At 37.5% G+C, this 12,716-nt stretch overlaps 1 protein-coding gene and 1 long non-coding RNA gene across 4 annotated transcripts in view; one reads left to right on the forward strand and one right to left on the reverse strand.

Moving 5' to 3' along the window:
- Positions 1 to 12,716, reverse strand: part of LOC149564318 (FAD-dependent oxidoreductase family protein) — a 176,093-nt gene that overhangs the window by 127,914 nt on the left and 35,463 nt on the right. Inside the window, exons 3-5 of the mRNA XM_089827381.1 lie at positions 2,744 to 2,958; positions 2,540 to 2,610; positions 2,227 to 2,389 (exon numbers count right to left, since the gene is read on the reverse strand). Coding sequence (XP_089683507.1) covers positions 2,227 to 2,389; positions 2,540 to 2,610; positions 2,744 to 2,958 — 449 coding nt within the window. The remainder of the gene's footprint in view (positions 1 to 2,226; positions 2,390 to 2,539; positions 2,611 to 2,743; positions 2,959 to 12,716) is intronic.
- Positions 1 to 12,716, forward strand: part of LOC149564320 (uncharacterized) — a 138,763-nt gene that overhangs the window by 90,389 nt on the left and 35,658 nt on the right. The window lies entirely within an intron of this gene.

A 12,716-nucleotide genomic window follows, 5' to 3' on the forward strand; every position in this document is an offset into this window, starting at 1 on the left:
TTTAATTATATAAAAAAATATTTTCCTATAGATTTTTCTTTAATCTTATAGAGCTAGACAAAAGTTGCAGAAGAATGTTGTTTCTTTTTGTATTTTTCAGAATATAGGTATTACGATGAATAAATAGCAGTAACTAATAAAATAGAAATGATAGAAATCATATGCAGCAATACATACTAATCTGGAAATGATTCTAAAATCGTACCAACAAAGTCTGATTTATTTCAGAATAGTACCAATATAGATGTACTTCAAACAAGGTTGACGCCAGCTAAAGATGGGAAACAGCTATAGTCAAACAAGTTCAAATGATAAAGTCCAAGCTGTTGCAATAAAACAATTCCAGTCTGTTGCAAATAAACACCCCAAAAGTCCTCATGTGAGCTGCTATAAAGAAACGCCAGGCTGAACCAAAGCAGCCACCTTCCCTAAAATTCCACTACCTGCAAAGTGTGACTACAATAATAGAAATCGATCATTTGCCTTGATCAAACTGTATGCATAAGAACTTCGAATCTGATCTTGTTGAGGGCTATGTCCCAACAAATCTGCTCTCAGCATTAGGGTTTGTGTCCTAGGTGAGGAATGCTCTTCCAGAGTAACGGCGTCCAAAATGGGTTGACAAAATGATATATGATACTCACCTTTAGGTTGCCTTCTCCTTATATCCCCTCTCCAAGGCAATTCGAACCCTAAACGAACCCTAAAGTGGAATTCATTTGAACTTTATAATATAACATTATTTTCCCCAATAAAGCTGTCCAAATAGAAAAAAATCATTACTTTATTAATGACAAATAGCTCCAAGCATCAAATAGGACCCAGTAAGTGATAATCAAATAGTAGAGACTGAGCACTTTCCAACGAGCTATCACACATAGGCAAATCGACCCAAATGGAACCAAAAAACTCCTTATTACTCCAAAGTGGCTAAACACTTAACTTTATTTAAATTATTAAAATGCTAACTGAGGAGAATATTTAAATATATTAAAATATTTCCCAAGTGGCCAAAGAACAACCAATACACCTCCAAAACATGAAACTGAGTTTGTCACTTGCCTGTGACTAATGTTGGACAACCTAGGCCAACTGGCAATCTCACCCTCAAATCAAGGGATACTCCTAAAAAATAGGGAACACACCCAAATCTCCTAATATTGAGACCAGGGGGTGATCTCATAGAACCTCAACTCTGAAAAATGTCACAACCTCCTAAAAGGTAGGAATCTCCTCCTACGATCAAGGAACTGCCTCCTAAAAAGTAGGAGATTGAGTCTGTCACTCTAAAACTGAGTACTAATGAATCTCCTCTATTGTGTGCATCTTCAGAGTGTATCAGTGAAGTAAAAGTTATTCCTAAAAATTAAGAGATGAGTCCAATGTCTCCAGAATGTCCCCAGTGGTCTCTGGAAGCCTCCTAGACAACTCCCAATTAGTCCCCTAAAATTAAGGATCCCTCCTAAATTTTAGAAACCTGTTGTTGACTGCCCAAACCAGCCTGACAAGCTCATGCCTAAGTCTATATGCCCTATATGAGTCCCCTACACACTCTATTGGCCTATGGGAACTCCAGTAGTAGGCCAATCCATGAACAAATGTTTGTCGTCCTAGAAAGGGGTCATTACACTGCATTAAGAATGTTTTAACTCTAACCCTTCACATTGATAAGATCATAAACCCTGCACATTGACAAAAGCATTGTTCTGATACCACTATAATGTCCAATTTCAGAATATTTATAAACCCTACAAAACAAGTTTGTCTTTATTGATGCAAACTATAATAAATATGGAACATGAATAGGGGCTGCTACACACCAATAATGACTACTAAACATAAATAGTAAATACTAAAAATGATTATGGAAACCCTTCACATCAAATACTAATAATATTGTAATAGAAGAACTTCAAGCATCATTCCTGAAGCTTAACTGATTTGAATGATGGATTTATTTCACCAATATTCCAAATGGGTATTTATAACTTTCAAGTTGGCATAACAACATATCTTACTAAGTATATCGTTTATAATTTACCTAGAAGAGAAATTCCTAATTATTATGTTGTTAGACACCATGAGGATAAAATCAAAAGATATAATCAGGAAAACAAAGCAAGTGTAAGTACTAAAGCTTATTATATAAATGGAATAAAATACCGAGAAAAAAAAGCATAACCATGGTGCTCCTACTTCATATTTTAGGCATCATTTATCTCTCACCTTCCGAGGCTTAACAGGAACATGCAATGGAAAATTTAATTCTTTGGCGAATTTATCAATTAAGGAACAACTCCAAGCACCTGCTGCAACTATCACTGCTTTATTGCCATATAATACATTGCTTGAGGTCTCCACTCCTTCAACATGGCCAGAACGTTTAGATCTGATTAACAAACAAAAGAGTCAAATTGTAGAGGATCTGCCATAAAACATTTATCCAAGTCATCTACTTGAATAATGAACTCTCAAAGTTTGGAAACTATGGTCTAGATAAATTTAAAGGTGAAACATCCAATGGTGCATAGCAAAGTACCGTAAGAAACTGACAACCGGGTTCTCAAAAAATTCTTTGTATCTGCCTTGTGAAACAAATGCTTTGTTGTTCTGCCCATAATAAAACCACTGACATTAAAGCTGACAATAAATTAAGTAGACACCTTACATGTCTTACAGTGGAGTTGAAAGCACACTGATTAGGTATGAAAGCGTGTCTCAAAATTTTGTGATGGCTAGATACCTCCTCTATGAAGGACACAGCCAGCCTGGCATCTATCTGACTGTCATCAGGAATGAAAGCGGCCCCTCCTTCCTTTCCAATTTCAAGTGCAGGTTCCACCTGATGCAAATTAGAAGCAGGAATGAACTCTGCTCTAATACCAGCTTTAGATAACAGCTTTACTCTCTCTTGCAACATAACAGACTCTTTTGATGTAGTGCCAACTAACAAGCTGCCTGCTAAGTCACAATATTCAAAAGAAAATTTAATCAAACAAGAATTAAACTCAAACGGTCACCAGTGCAAACTAATAATAGTCATAATCGTCAACAACTACAGAAGGACAGCTCTTGATAAACCCATATCTCCAAATGACGAAACATTGAAACAACATTGAACATGAAAATAATTAGTTAATAGTGAAAAATACCAAAATAGATGATGAAATAAGTAAAAAAATTACTTTTAGATGCCCCTTGATGTACCAGGAGACTCATATAAAGAAGAACACCAAGAAACATTTGCAGTCTTACGCATGATGATTTGCAGAACACTAGGGATGGTAGAAGCAGCAGAGTCACAAGAAGTGCCTGCTCTTTCCCAAGTCATATTTTCTAGAACAGGATCCAATCATAACAATGGACAATTTGTGCAACCTGGTCCATTTTGTATAAAGACAACAAAAGAAGGTAGCTGCAGACATAAACGAGGACCACCTAACTTTCGAACTAGCAGATTGAAGTTTTTTTAGAACAAAAGAAACTGAAAATTTATATTTAACTCCACAACTAACCAAAGTAGATCAATGGGACTTCAAATAACAGCTGGACACAATAGTAAGGAGCAGCCAATAAGAGGCTACAGAGTAAAAGATAACTAAAAGAAAAACAAAAGCTGATAGCTGAAAGTCGTTTTCACAAACAAAAAGGTGTCAGCCTAGAGATGGGAGATCGTAATCCTATCAAAAGGGAAAGAAACCATGAGACCATGAAAGTCGCTATAAATAGTCTAAAGAAAGTCCAAGTATCCAAGAGAAAGGACTTGTCACCAAATAAAGAGTTGAGCACACCAAATTGTCAAAAAAAATGAAGTAGATATAATCTTCATCACTAGAAGAGAAACCATATACTTGCTCATGATTATGAAGGCACTAATGAAATAACCAATGATATTCCTATTGAATGCACTAGGCCAAGGGACCTATGCTTGATAACCCTAGGGGCACAAAAAATGTTGTCCCAAAACACTATCTAAAGCTCTCCAAACATTCATGGTCAATCACAATACACCATAGGAAAAATATTGGAGCTAGGAAACAAGCTGGTGTGTCCACCTAAATAAAGAAATATTGTTGGAGCTAGGAAAAAAGTTGGCAACGTGCCCCTAAATATGAGACCCCAACTAGGAGTGACCAATAAAAAGAGTGCGGTGCCTCGAGTAAGAACAGGAAGATCCCTTTCTCAAGTACATCTAGATGTTGTGAGAGCATAAGTCCACCACCTCATTGATTTTTCTTTGGTAGAGTAAACAATTGTGGAATTTCAAGGACATCTAATACCTCCAATATGAACAAAAAGCTAAGAGAACAATGTGATGTCCCCTTCCTAATTTTCTCTCAAATTTGCCATAGAATCACAATTGTAACAAATTAAATTTAGGGTTACATCTTACCAAGTAAAATTATCTCTTCAAATAGTGTGGTCATGGATTTGAAACCTGCAATGATAACATAAGAAGCATATACACATGCATAATATATTATTATTAGAGTTAATCCAAAACACATGATATTTGTATAATATCTGTAGCATCATTTCAAACCAAAGTTCCTAAACTCACCTTGTTCGCCTAAATCTCGCCAAGTCACAAGTTACATAACCCTGCACAAGTCCCAATGACCTAGAGCGAGACTTGACAAGTCCAAGGCATGACACAACAAACTTGTGAGTTAGCGATTCCAAGGGTGACTTGGCAAGTTCTAATGATGGGACTTGGCCAGTGTTTCTAGTCAAAAATACAAAAGCAAAATAGAGATATAAAGTTTTAAGTCAAACTTTTTTGTGTTATTTGTTCATTGCAACCCTAAAAGGGATTTCATTTCATTATATTGGCAAGAAAAGAGGACAAGTGTAACATTAGAAGAAAAACAAGAGTCTATAGAAGCGCAAGCAGCAAGGAGGAAGACCTAAAAACCTTAAACAAATCACATTGCGATAGCATAATACTTGCATTTGGAGTATCAAAGTCCATATTAGCAATTGCCAATATCTTCCATCTCATTTCAAATTTGTTGTAAAAATGGTGTCACTTATGTTCCAATGTTCCTATGCAAATTGTGATGTCCCCAATTTTGTCGACATTTGAGTTTTAGGGCTTAGCCTATTATTGTGATCCTCGTAGGCTAATTATTGTGGATAGAGGGTCTTCTATGGTAGAGGCTTGGCTTGGGAGGGTCTTATCTTCTCTACATTTTAGTAAGATACAGGTTGGCCTTCATTTGGTGTTTACCGTACTAGTAAAGAAATCAACGCATACAGACAATGGAACAGAATAGCAGAATTATATTCGCATATACCAGACATACATTATGCTTCATAATATCCGTAATAAAAGATTAATGATGAATTACAATGATCCCAGACGGAATATAAATACTATCTGCCGAACCTTCCCGGAGGAGTCCGTCGGCCACAAACATTATGTTCGCTACAAACTATTTACCCGTTGGCTACAAAATACAAAACACCGACAACAATCATTTCGTCGGCTACAGAAACACTGTCGGGACCATCCAATCGGCTGACATTTGGCTCAGATTGGACTTCGTTTGGGCTTAGTTTTGTGTACTTACTATTTGTGGTAAGTTGGTGTTGATCAAGATGGACCCTTTCTATTTTTGGAAAGTGTATTTGGTCACATGAAGAAATAATAGGTATGACTCCTATTTCAGACGACATATTTAAATGATGAGTATTTTGGGAGTTATTATATTTTTAGTGGCCAAATTATTATTAATTATTAAATGACTTATTATAAAGTTATAATTTCACTTAAGTTGGGAGTTGGGTTATCATTGGAAAGTGCCATTTATTTATTAGTTAAGCCAAATCAAGTGACAGAATTTAGAGGAAGCTTCTAATTAATGTTGTGTGGTGAAGCTTCTTGAGTGAAGTGTAATGTCCCCATTTTGGTTGACATCATTTTGCGTGCCAAATCAGTCTATCACGAACTCTCGTAGACTGGTGGTTGTGATGAGAGGGTCATTCTGGCATTTATTTGAGGATTGGATGGCTTATTATGCTCTTGGAGATATTATTTTATCATTACTTTTTTATACGCGACCTACATGTTATAATTTTAATTTGAGTTGCACTTTTTATTTTATAAAGTTATTTAATTATAAAAGTGCATTATAATGAGTTTTTATAATGGATGCTTCTAGAAGTTCTTAGTAACTTCTTAGAAAAGTGAATAAATAGAGGGCTTGGCCTCTCATTTGCATGGACGGGATTTGATAATTCAACTACGTTCTCTTTGAGCATTTGTGGGACCATCCAGGTCTGCAAATATTCAGCATAATCCTTGAAAACGATACCTCTCAAGAAATTGCATAACTGAGGAAGTGAAAGACCTTCTGAAGGGTTGCACTTTAGAAGTGGTATTCAGCTATTTCAAGTTGAGCTTAATTTGTATACTCGGACTACCTGAGGATTTGATTTCTTCGAAAAAAGCAGAACCGAAAAAAAAAAAGCCAAAAAAGAAAAGCGAAAAAGCAAATCTAAAAAAAAAGCAAGTAGAAAAGCGCAGAATCGAAAAAACTGTCTGAAAAAGCAGGTCCGAAAAAGCAACTCGAAAAAGCAGATACGAAAAAACAGATCCGAAAAAGCAATTTGAAAAAGCGTTTCAAGTTGAGCTTCATTGAGTTTTCAAACTAGGGTTGAAAGTGAACATCTCTGGAGTCATTTTGGTGAAAAGATTGCATCATATTTGTTAGAAGGGTTTTGTAAAGTCTGGGACAATATTTATGCACAAATCTGATGCAGAACTGGTCATTTTCAAAGATCAAATTGGGAGCATATTTGGAGTCATAAATTCATCATACCTGGTTTGAAATTTAAGTTGCCAATTTCTTTGCATTCCTAAGACCTGGGCGATTCAGACTATGCTTGATTTAGTACCATTTGAAGAAGGAAACAATTTATACTAAAATCAAACAGGGCCGTACAAGTACGGCTGTACTTGCAAACCGTACAGTTGCTGGATTTGGGACAGATTAAGGTTGCAGCCTGATCACTGTATCTTCAACATATAGACAACATTGTTGCATCATTCCCAGGTTCTTCTTTTAATTACCATTATCTGAATATATGTTGTATATGAGAGTTTAATGGATAAAGTCACTGCTCTATATGCGAGATGCATTTCTAAATGTCAATTATTGTTCATGTGACAAGAAAGACTATGAATTTTGTCTCTGTTTGTACCCAGCTGCATAGGACATTGGTATATCTTGGATAGTAACACAAAAAGCATGTTTAATCCTTTGTAATCAGTCATGTCAGTGCACTGTTAACTTAGTAGAAGACCATAAACTATTGGTAATCTGAAGTTGTAATTGATTGTAAAAGCAGCAACATCTTAATTGAATGCGCATATATATATATATTGGCACTGTTTAGGTATCATGGAGTAGGGTGGAATTATAATTTAACAAATATTTCTTTCAGCATTTTATATCTCAACAGTGTAGTTGATTGCTTGCCAAGTGTTTGATGAAATTGCTTAGCACATATTCAGTATGTTACATTGCACAGTTCAGACTACATGCCAAGTGTTTGACGTAATTGCATAGTTCAGTGTTAGTAGTTTTTAGTGACCTTTGAGTAAGGGTCATTACATGAAGTTACATTTTGGCAACAAAAGAGAATTTGGAGGTTATAAATACAAGCCCATTTGTTGAGAAAAGCATGCTTGAATATATATTTGCTTTTGTTGCCTTTGTGGCTTTCTGAGGTACTCAATTTTGTTGCCCTTGCTGAGGTATAAGGGTTAAGTCTAAGAAGTTTTTTGGCAATTGTGTTGAAGTATACAATTGGCCAACATTCTCCTACTGTATTTTCTGTAGCTAAAGGGAACAATCTTTATTATTATATTATTCCTCTACTGTTCTAACTGTGGCTGAGGAATTGAGTCTGCAAGAATATTTAATTACTACTGATGGAAACTAAGGTGGTTCGGACATCATTTACTATTGTGATAATCCAGTACTAGCCGTGTTTTCTTGGGAAGGTTTTCTGCACTTGTTTGGGGCTGCCATTTCATTCTTCCTGTAGCAGCGTCGACATATTTCTCCACTGGAGAACTTTCTATAAGGCCTGGGATCAGCTAGTAGGGTCTGCATTTTTAATACTTGGACGTCTAGAAAGCCTGTGTTGAAGGTGGGAGAAGCTGCGATCTAAAACAGAAGTTTTGCATTTGATTTTGGAGGTTGACGTTGGCAAATACAGCAGGTTCTCATTTTTTCTAAAATTGAATGTAGTGGAAGCAATTCAATAGTCAGACTTTTCTAATTAGCATACGTAATTCTGGAAATTCTGAAAGTAGTGTTTTCTTGGCCAAGTTATTTCTTGTTTCCCTTATGTATCTATTTGCATAAAAACAAACATACAAAAGTATATATCCTGACAAAATCGGAAACACAAAAAACATTTCTCATTTTCAAACTAGCAAATTCGTTAAAGACAAGCAAGGGTTTTTACAATGGTATTAGAGCGGTTTCCTCCCAGCCAGCAAGAATTGGGCTGAGTTATTATTTTGTTCGGTGCTTACTTCTGAGATTGCCAAATTAATTTTGTGATTTGTATATTGACATGGATAGTGATAGGAGATTCATTCCAGGTAGATATTATACTCGCAGAGGACGTACTTCTCTGCCTAGGGATGGAGAATCTGAGATATAGGGTATTGTGAAATAGTTGGATGTGTTAGTGAATGAGCTGAAACAAAATCACAAACAGATGACCCAGCTGATTTCAAATCCGAGATTTGAGCAGAGCTTGATATCACTTTTTGGAAGAGCGAAATGTGATGATATAGTTGCAGCTACAGATGTGCGGGACATTTCTTATGAAACACCACGAATGGGGCACAATTGTGGTGGAATGTGATGAGAATATTCATGCCAGGTTGAGTCAGATGATGCAGTTGTTGGTATGAGTTCCCAAGGTTATGTAGTTGATGGCGATGCAACGGTAGTGGGAGTAGGAGCATGCGAGGATACTGTCATATCAGCAACCACTTATGTGTTGGTTGACCCATCTAGCAAGGAGTTTAGCACTACGCATGTAGTGGTTGTAGATGTGTGGCCTGATGATAGTACACATGTCAATGATGATGAGGTACACTTTGTGGACAATGCTATATTTGAGATGAATGCAACATTATCTTATGACAATCCGCTGTTTGAGATTGATGTTGATCACCCACTAGAGAGAAGTTGGTCTCAGTTTTCACCATTTGTAGATGCAGTTCAGTTTTCTATAGCCACAGTTCGTGTTGTTCTTGTAGCCACAGTTTCTAATGAGGATGTAGTTACAGGTACAGTTGGCATGAGTGCATATGGTTCTCCTGTAGCTACGTCTTTTTCTGGGATTATTGGCGATGATCACGATTCCAGTCCAATATATATTATATGGGTGGCTATGGGGAAGAAGACTATTCTGAGATCTCCTCTAGAGTTATCTTCTAGTGATGCCTTGACTATCACATCATTAGCACAGGTGTTGGGTGCTATATTGCAGGCGATGTTGATCAACCCGATGATATTGGAATGTAGTTGGTTCAGTGTTGTCAAGGATGCCATGTACTTCTTCATTTGGGATCCAAGTGGAGGTTGGAGTTCATTGTATTGTCGGATTGCTTGAGGACAAGCAATCGTGGAGAGGGAGGACTGTAACGTCCCCAATTTTGTCGGCATTTGAGTTTTAGGGCTTAGCCTATTATTGTGATCCTCGTAGACTAATTATTGTGGATAGAGGGTCTTCTATGGCAGAGGCTTGGCTTGGGAGGGTCTTATCTTCTCCACATTTCAATAAGCTACAGGTTCGCCTTCGTTTGGCTCAGATCGGACTTTGTTTGGGCTTAGTTTTGTGTACTTAGTATTTGTGGTAAGTTGGTGTTGATCGAGATGGACCCTTTTTATTTTTGGAAACTACATTTGGTCACATGGAGAAATAATAGGTATGACTCCTATTTCAGACGACATATTTGAATGATGAGTATTTTGGGAGTTATTATATTTTTAGTGGCCAAATTATTATTAATTATTAAATGGCTTATTATAAAGTTATAATTTAACTTTATAATTTCACTTAAGTTAGGAGTTGAGTTATCATTGGAAAGTGTCATTTATTTATTAGTTAAGCCAAGTCAAGTGAGAGAATTTAGAGGAAGCTTCTAATTAATGTTGTATGTGAAGCTTCTTGAGTGAAGTTATATTTTGGCAACAAAAGAGAATTTGGAGGTTATAAATACAAGCCCATTTGTTGAGAAAAGCATGCTTGAATATCTATTTGCTTTTGTTGCCTTCGTGGCTTTCTGAGGTACTCAATTTTGTTGCCCTTGCTGAGGTATAAGGGTTAAGTCTGAGAAGTTTCTTGGCAATTGTGCTGAAATATGCAATTGGTCAACATTCTCCTACTATATTTTATGTAGCTAAGGAGAACAATCTTTATTATTATATTATTCCTCTACTGTTTTGAATGTGGCTGTGGAATTGAGTTTGCAAGAAGATTTAATTACTGCTGAAGGAAACTAAGGTGGTTCGGACATCATTTACTATTGTGATAATCCAGTACTAGCCGTGTTTTCTTGGGAAGGTTTTCTGCGCTTGTTTGGGGCTGCCATTTCATTCTTCCTGTAGCAGCGTCAACATATTTCTGCACTGGAGAACTTTTTATAAGGCCTAGGATCAGCTAGCAGGGTCTACATTTTTAATACTTGGACGTCTAGAAAGCCTATGTTGAAGTTGGGAGAAGCTGCGATCTGAAATAGAAGTTTTGTGTTTCATTTTGGAGGTTGACGTTGGCAAATACAACAGGTTCTCATTTTTTCTGAAATTGTATGTAGTGAAAGCAATTCAATATTCAGACTTTTCTAATTAGCATACGTAATTCTGAAAATTCTGAAAGTAGTGTTTTCTTGGCCAAGTTATTTCTTGCTTCCCTTATGTATCTATTTGCATAAAAACAAATATACAAAAGTATATATCCTGACAAGATCAGAAACAAAAAAAATCTTTCTCATTTTCAAACTGTCAACCAATTTGATTGTCGTCGATGTTTTTGTATTTTGTCGCCGACATCGTCGGTAAAGATTTTGTAGCCGACGGGTAAATAGTTTGTAGCGAACATAATGTTGTGGCCGACGGACTCCTTCGGGAATGTTCGGCAGATAGTATTTATATCCCGTCTGGGATCATTATAAATCATCATTCATCTTATGAAGCATAATGTAATGTTTTGGCATATGCAAATAATCTAAAGAGTTCTACTGTTAGTGTTCATTATCTGTGTGCATTTATTAACCTATGCAGTAAACATTTGGCACCGTTGCCTTATGAACCTAGAAGGTGGGAGGAAAGAAGATTAATGCCAAATCAGCTTAACAAGGATCGAAATAAGGCCAAGGGAAAAGATGGAATTCGTACTACGCAAGAAAATTTAATTCTAGCACAGCAAGCCGAACGCCGAAGGAGATTCCAGAAGATTGCCGACGGAAACTGGAGCACGGAGGGATTATTGGAGGAAACTCGGCAGCGGATGGAATTGGTGGAAGAAGCACGGGAGGAGTTTTTGAATTTGTGTTCGCCGAGGGAAGAGAATCCAGACGGAAGAGTATCGACTCGCACGGCTCGGAGTACCGACGGAGCAAGAGCGTGGAGTGAACTCTTCGTCCGAGATACACTTCTGCAGGGGACAACTTCAGAAGATCCTTCTTCACCAAAGTTCTCAACTGTTGAGTCTGACGGTGTAGGAAAATAGTCCGCCAGTGTGGGAGAACAGTGCGCCGGTGTGGGAGAGCAGTCCGCCGGTGTGGGAGTATAGATCGCCGGTGTGGGAGTGCAGACCGCCAATGTGGGAGTAAACAGCGCCAGTATTGCAGGACCGAGCAACGCCTGTTTACAAAAACCAATCGTGGTGGCGGGACCAAAAGAGAAACTGCCGAAGTTCGATGGCGATGGTACGGCCGATCCCATTCGACACTGCAAAACATGTGAAACGATCTGGAGGGAAAATGGCATAACTGATGAAGACGACTGGATGAGGCAATTTCCAGCCACCCTACAAGGGGGTGGCAATTGACCGGTTTACTAGTACAGATCAACAGAAGCTAGATAGTTGGAATAACATTAAAAAGGAGTTTCTCGCAGAATTTCAGCTATTGCGCAATGATAATGAAATTGTTGGTGAGATCTTCAATACTAAGCAGGGGAAGAATGAAACTGTCCGCGTCTACGCCAGGAGATTAAAAGACTTGATAAACAAAATGGAAAATAAGCCAGCAAACGGACTTCAAAAAAGATGGTTTGTGGATGGTCTACGCCCAAAGTTGCGGAAGAAAATGAAAATCGTGCCACCATCATCATACACAGAAGCTTATAACAAAGCATTGAACTTGGAAAGTGAGCAAAAGACGAAGAAGAAGAAGAAGAGTAGCTCCTCTGATTCTGATGACGACGAGCCTTCCGAAGAAGATAGCAGCAATGATGAAGACAGTAGCAAGAAGGTTCGCGCCCTACAGAAGGACATGATCCGCATGATGAAGGAGTTTAAAAGCATACAGAAGGAGCCAAAAAGCAGTGAGCTGTGGTGCACGGAGTGCAAGACCCATGGTCATACTAAAGGATCTTGTCCAAAGAATCAATTCTACGATATTTGTCAAATCATGGGCCACTCGACAAAGGAATGCCCCTTTAACATGAAAACCAGAGGAT

Source organism: Cupressus sempervirens, chromosome 4 (genome assembly GCF_028749045.1).
Source record: "Cupressus sempervirens isolate cs-2001-9-10 chromosome 4, ASM2874904v1, whole genome shotgun sequence".
Classification (NCBI taxonomy): Eukaryota; Viridiplantae; Streptophyta; class Pinopsida; order Cupressales; family Cupressaceae; genus Cupressus; species Cupressus sempervirens.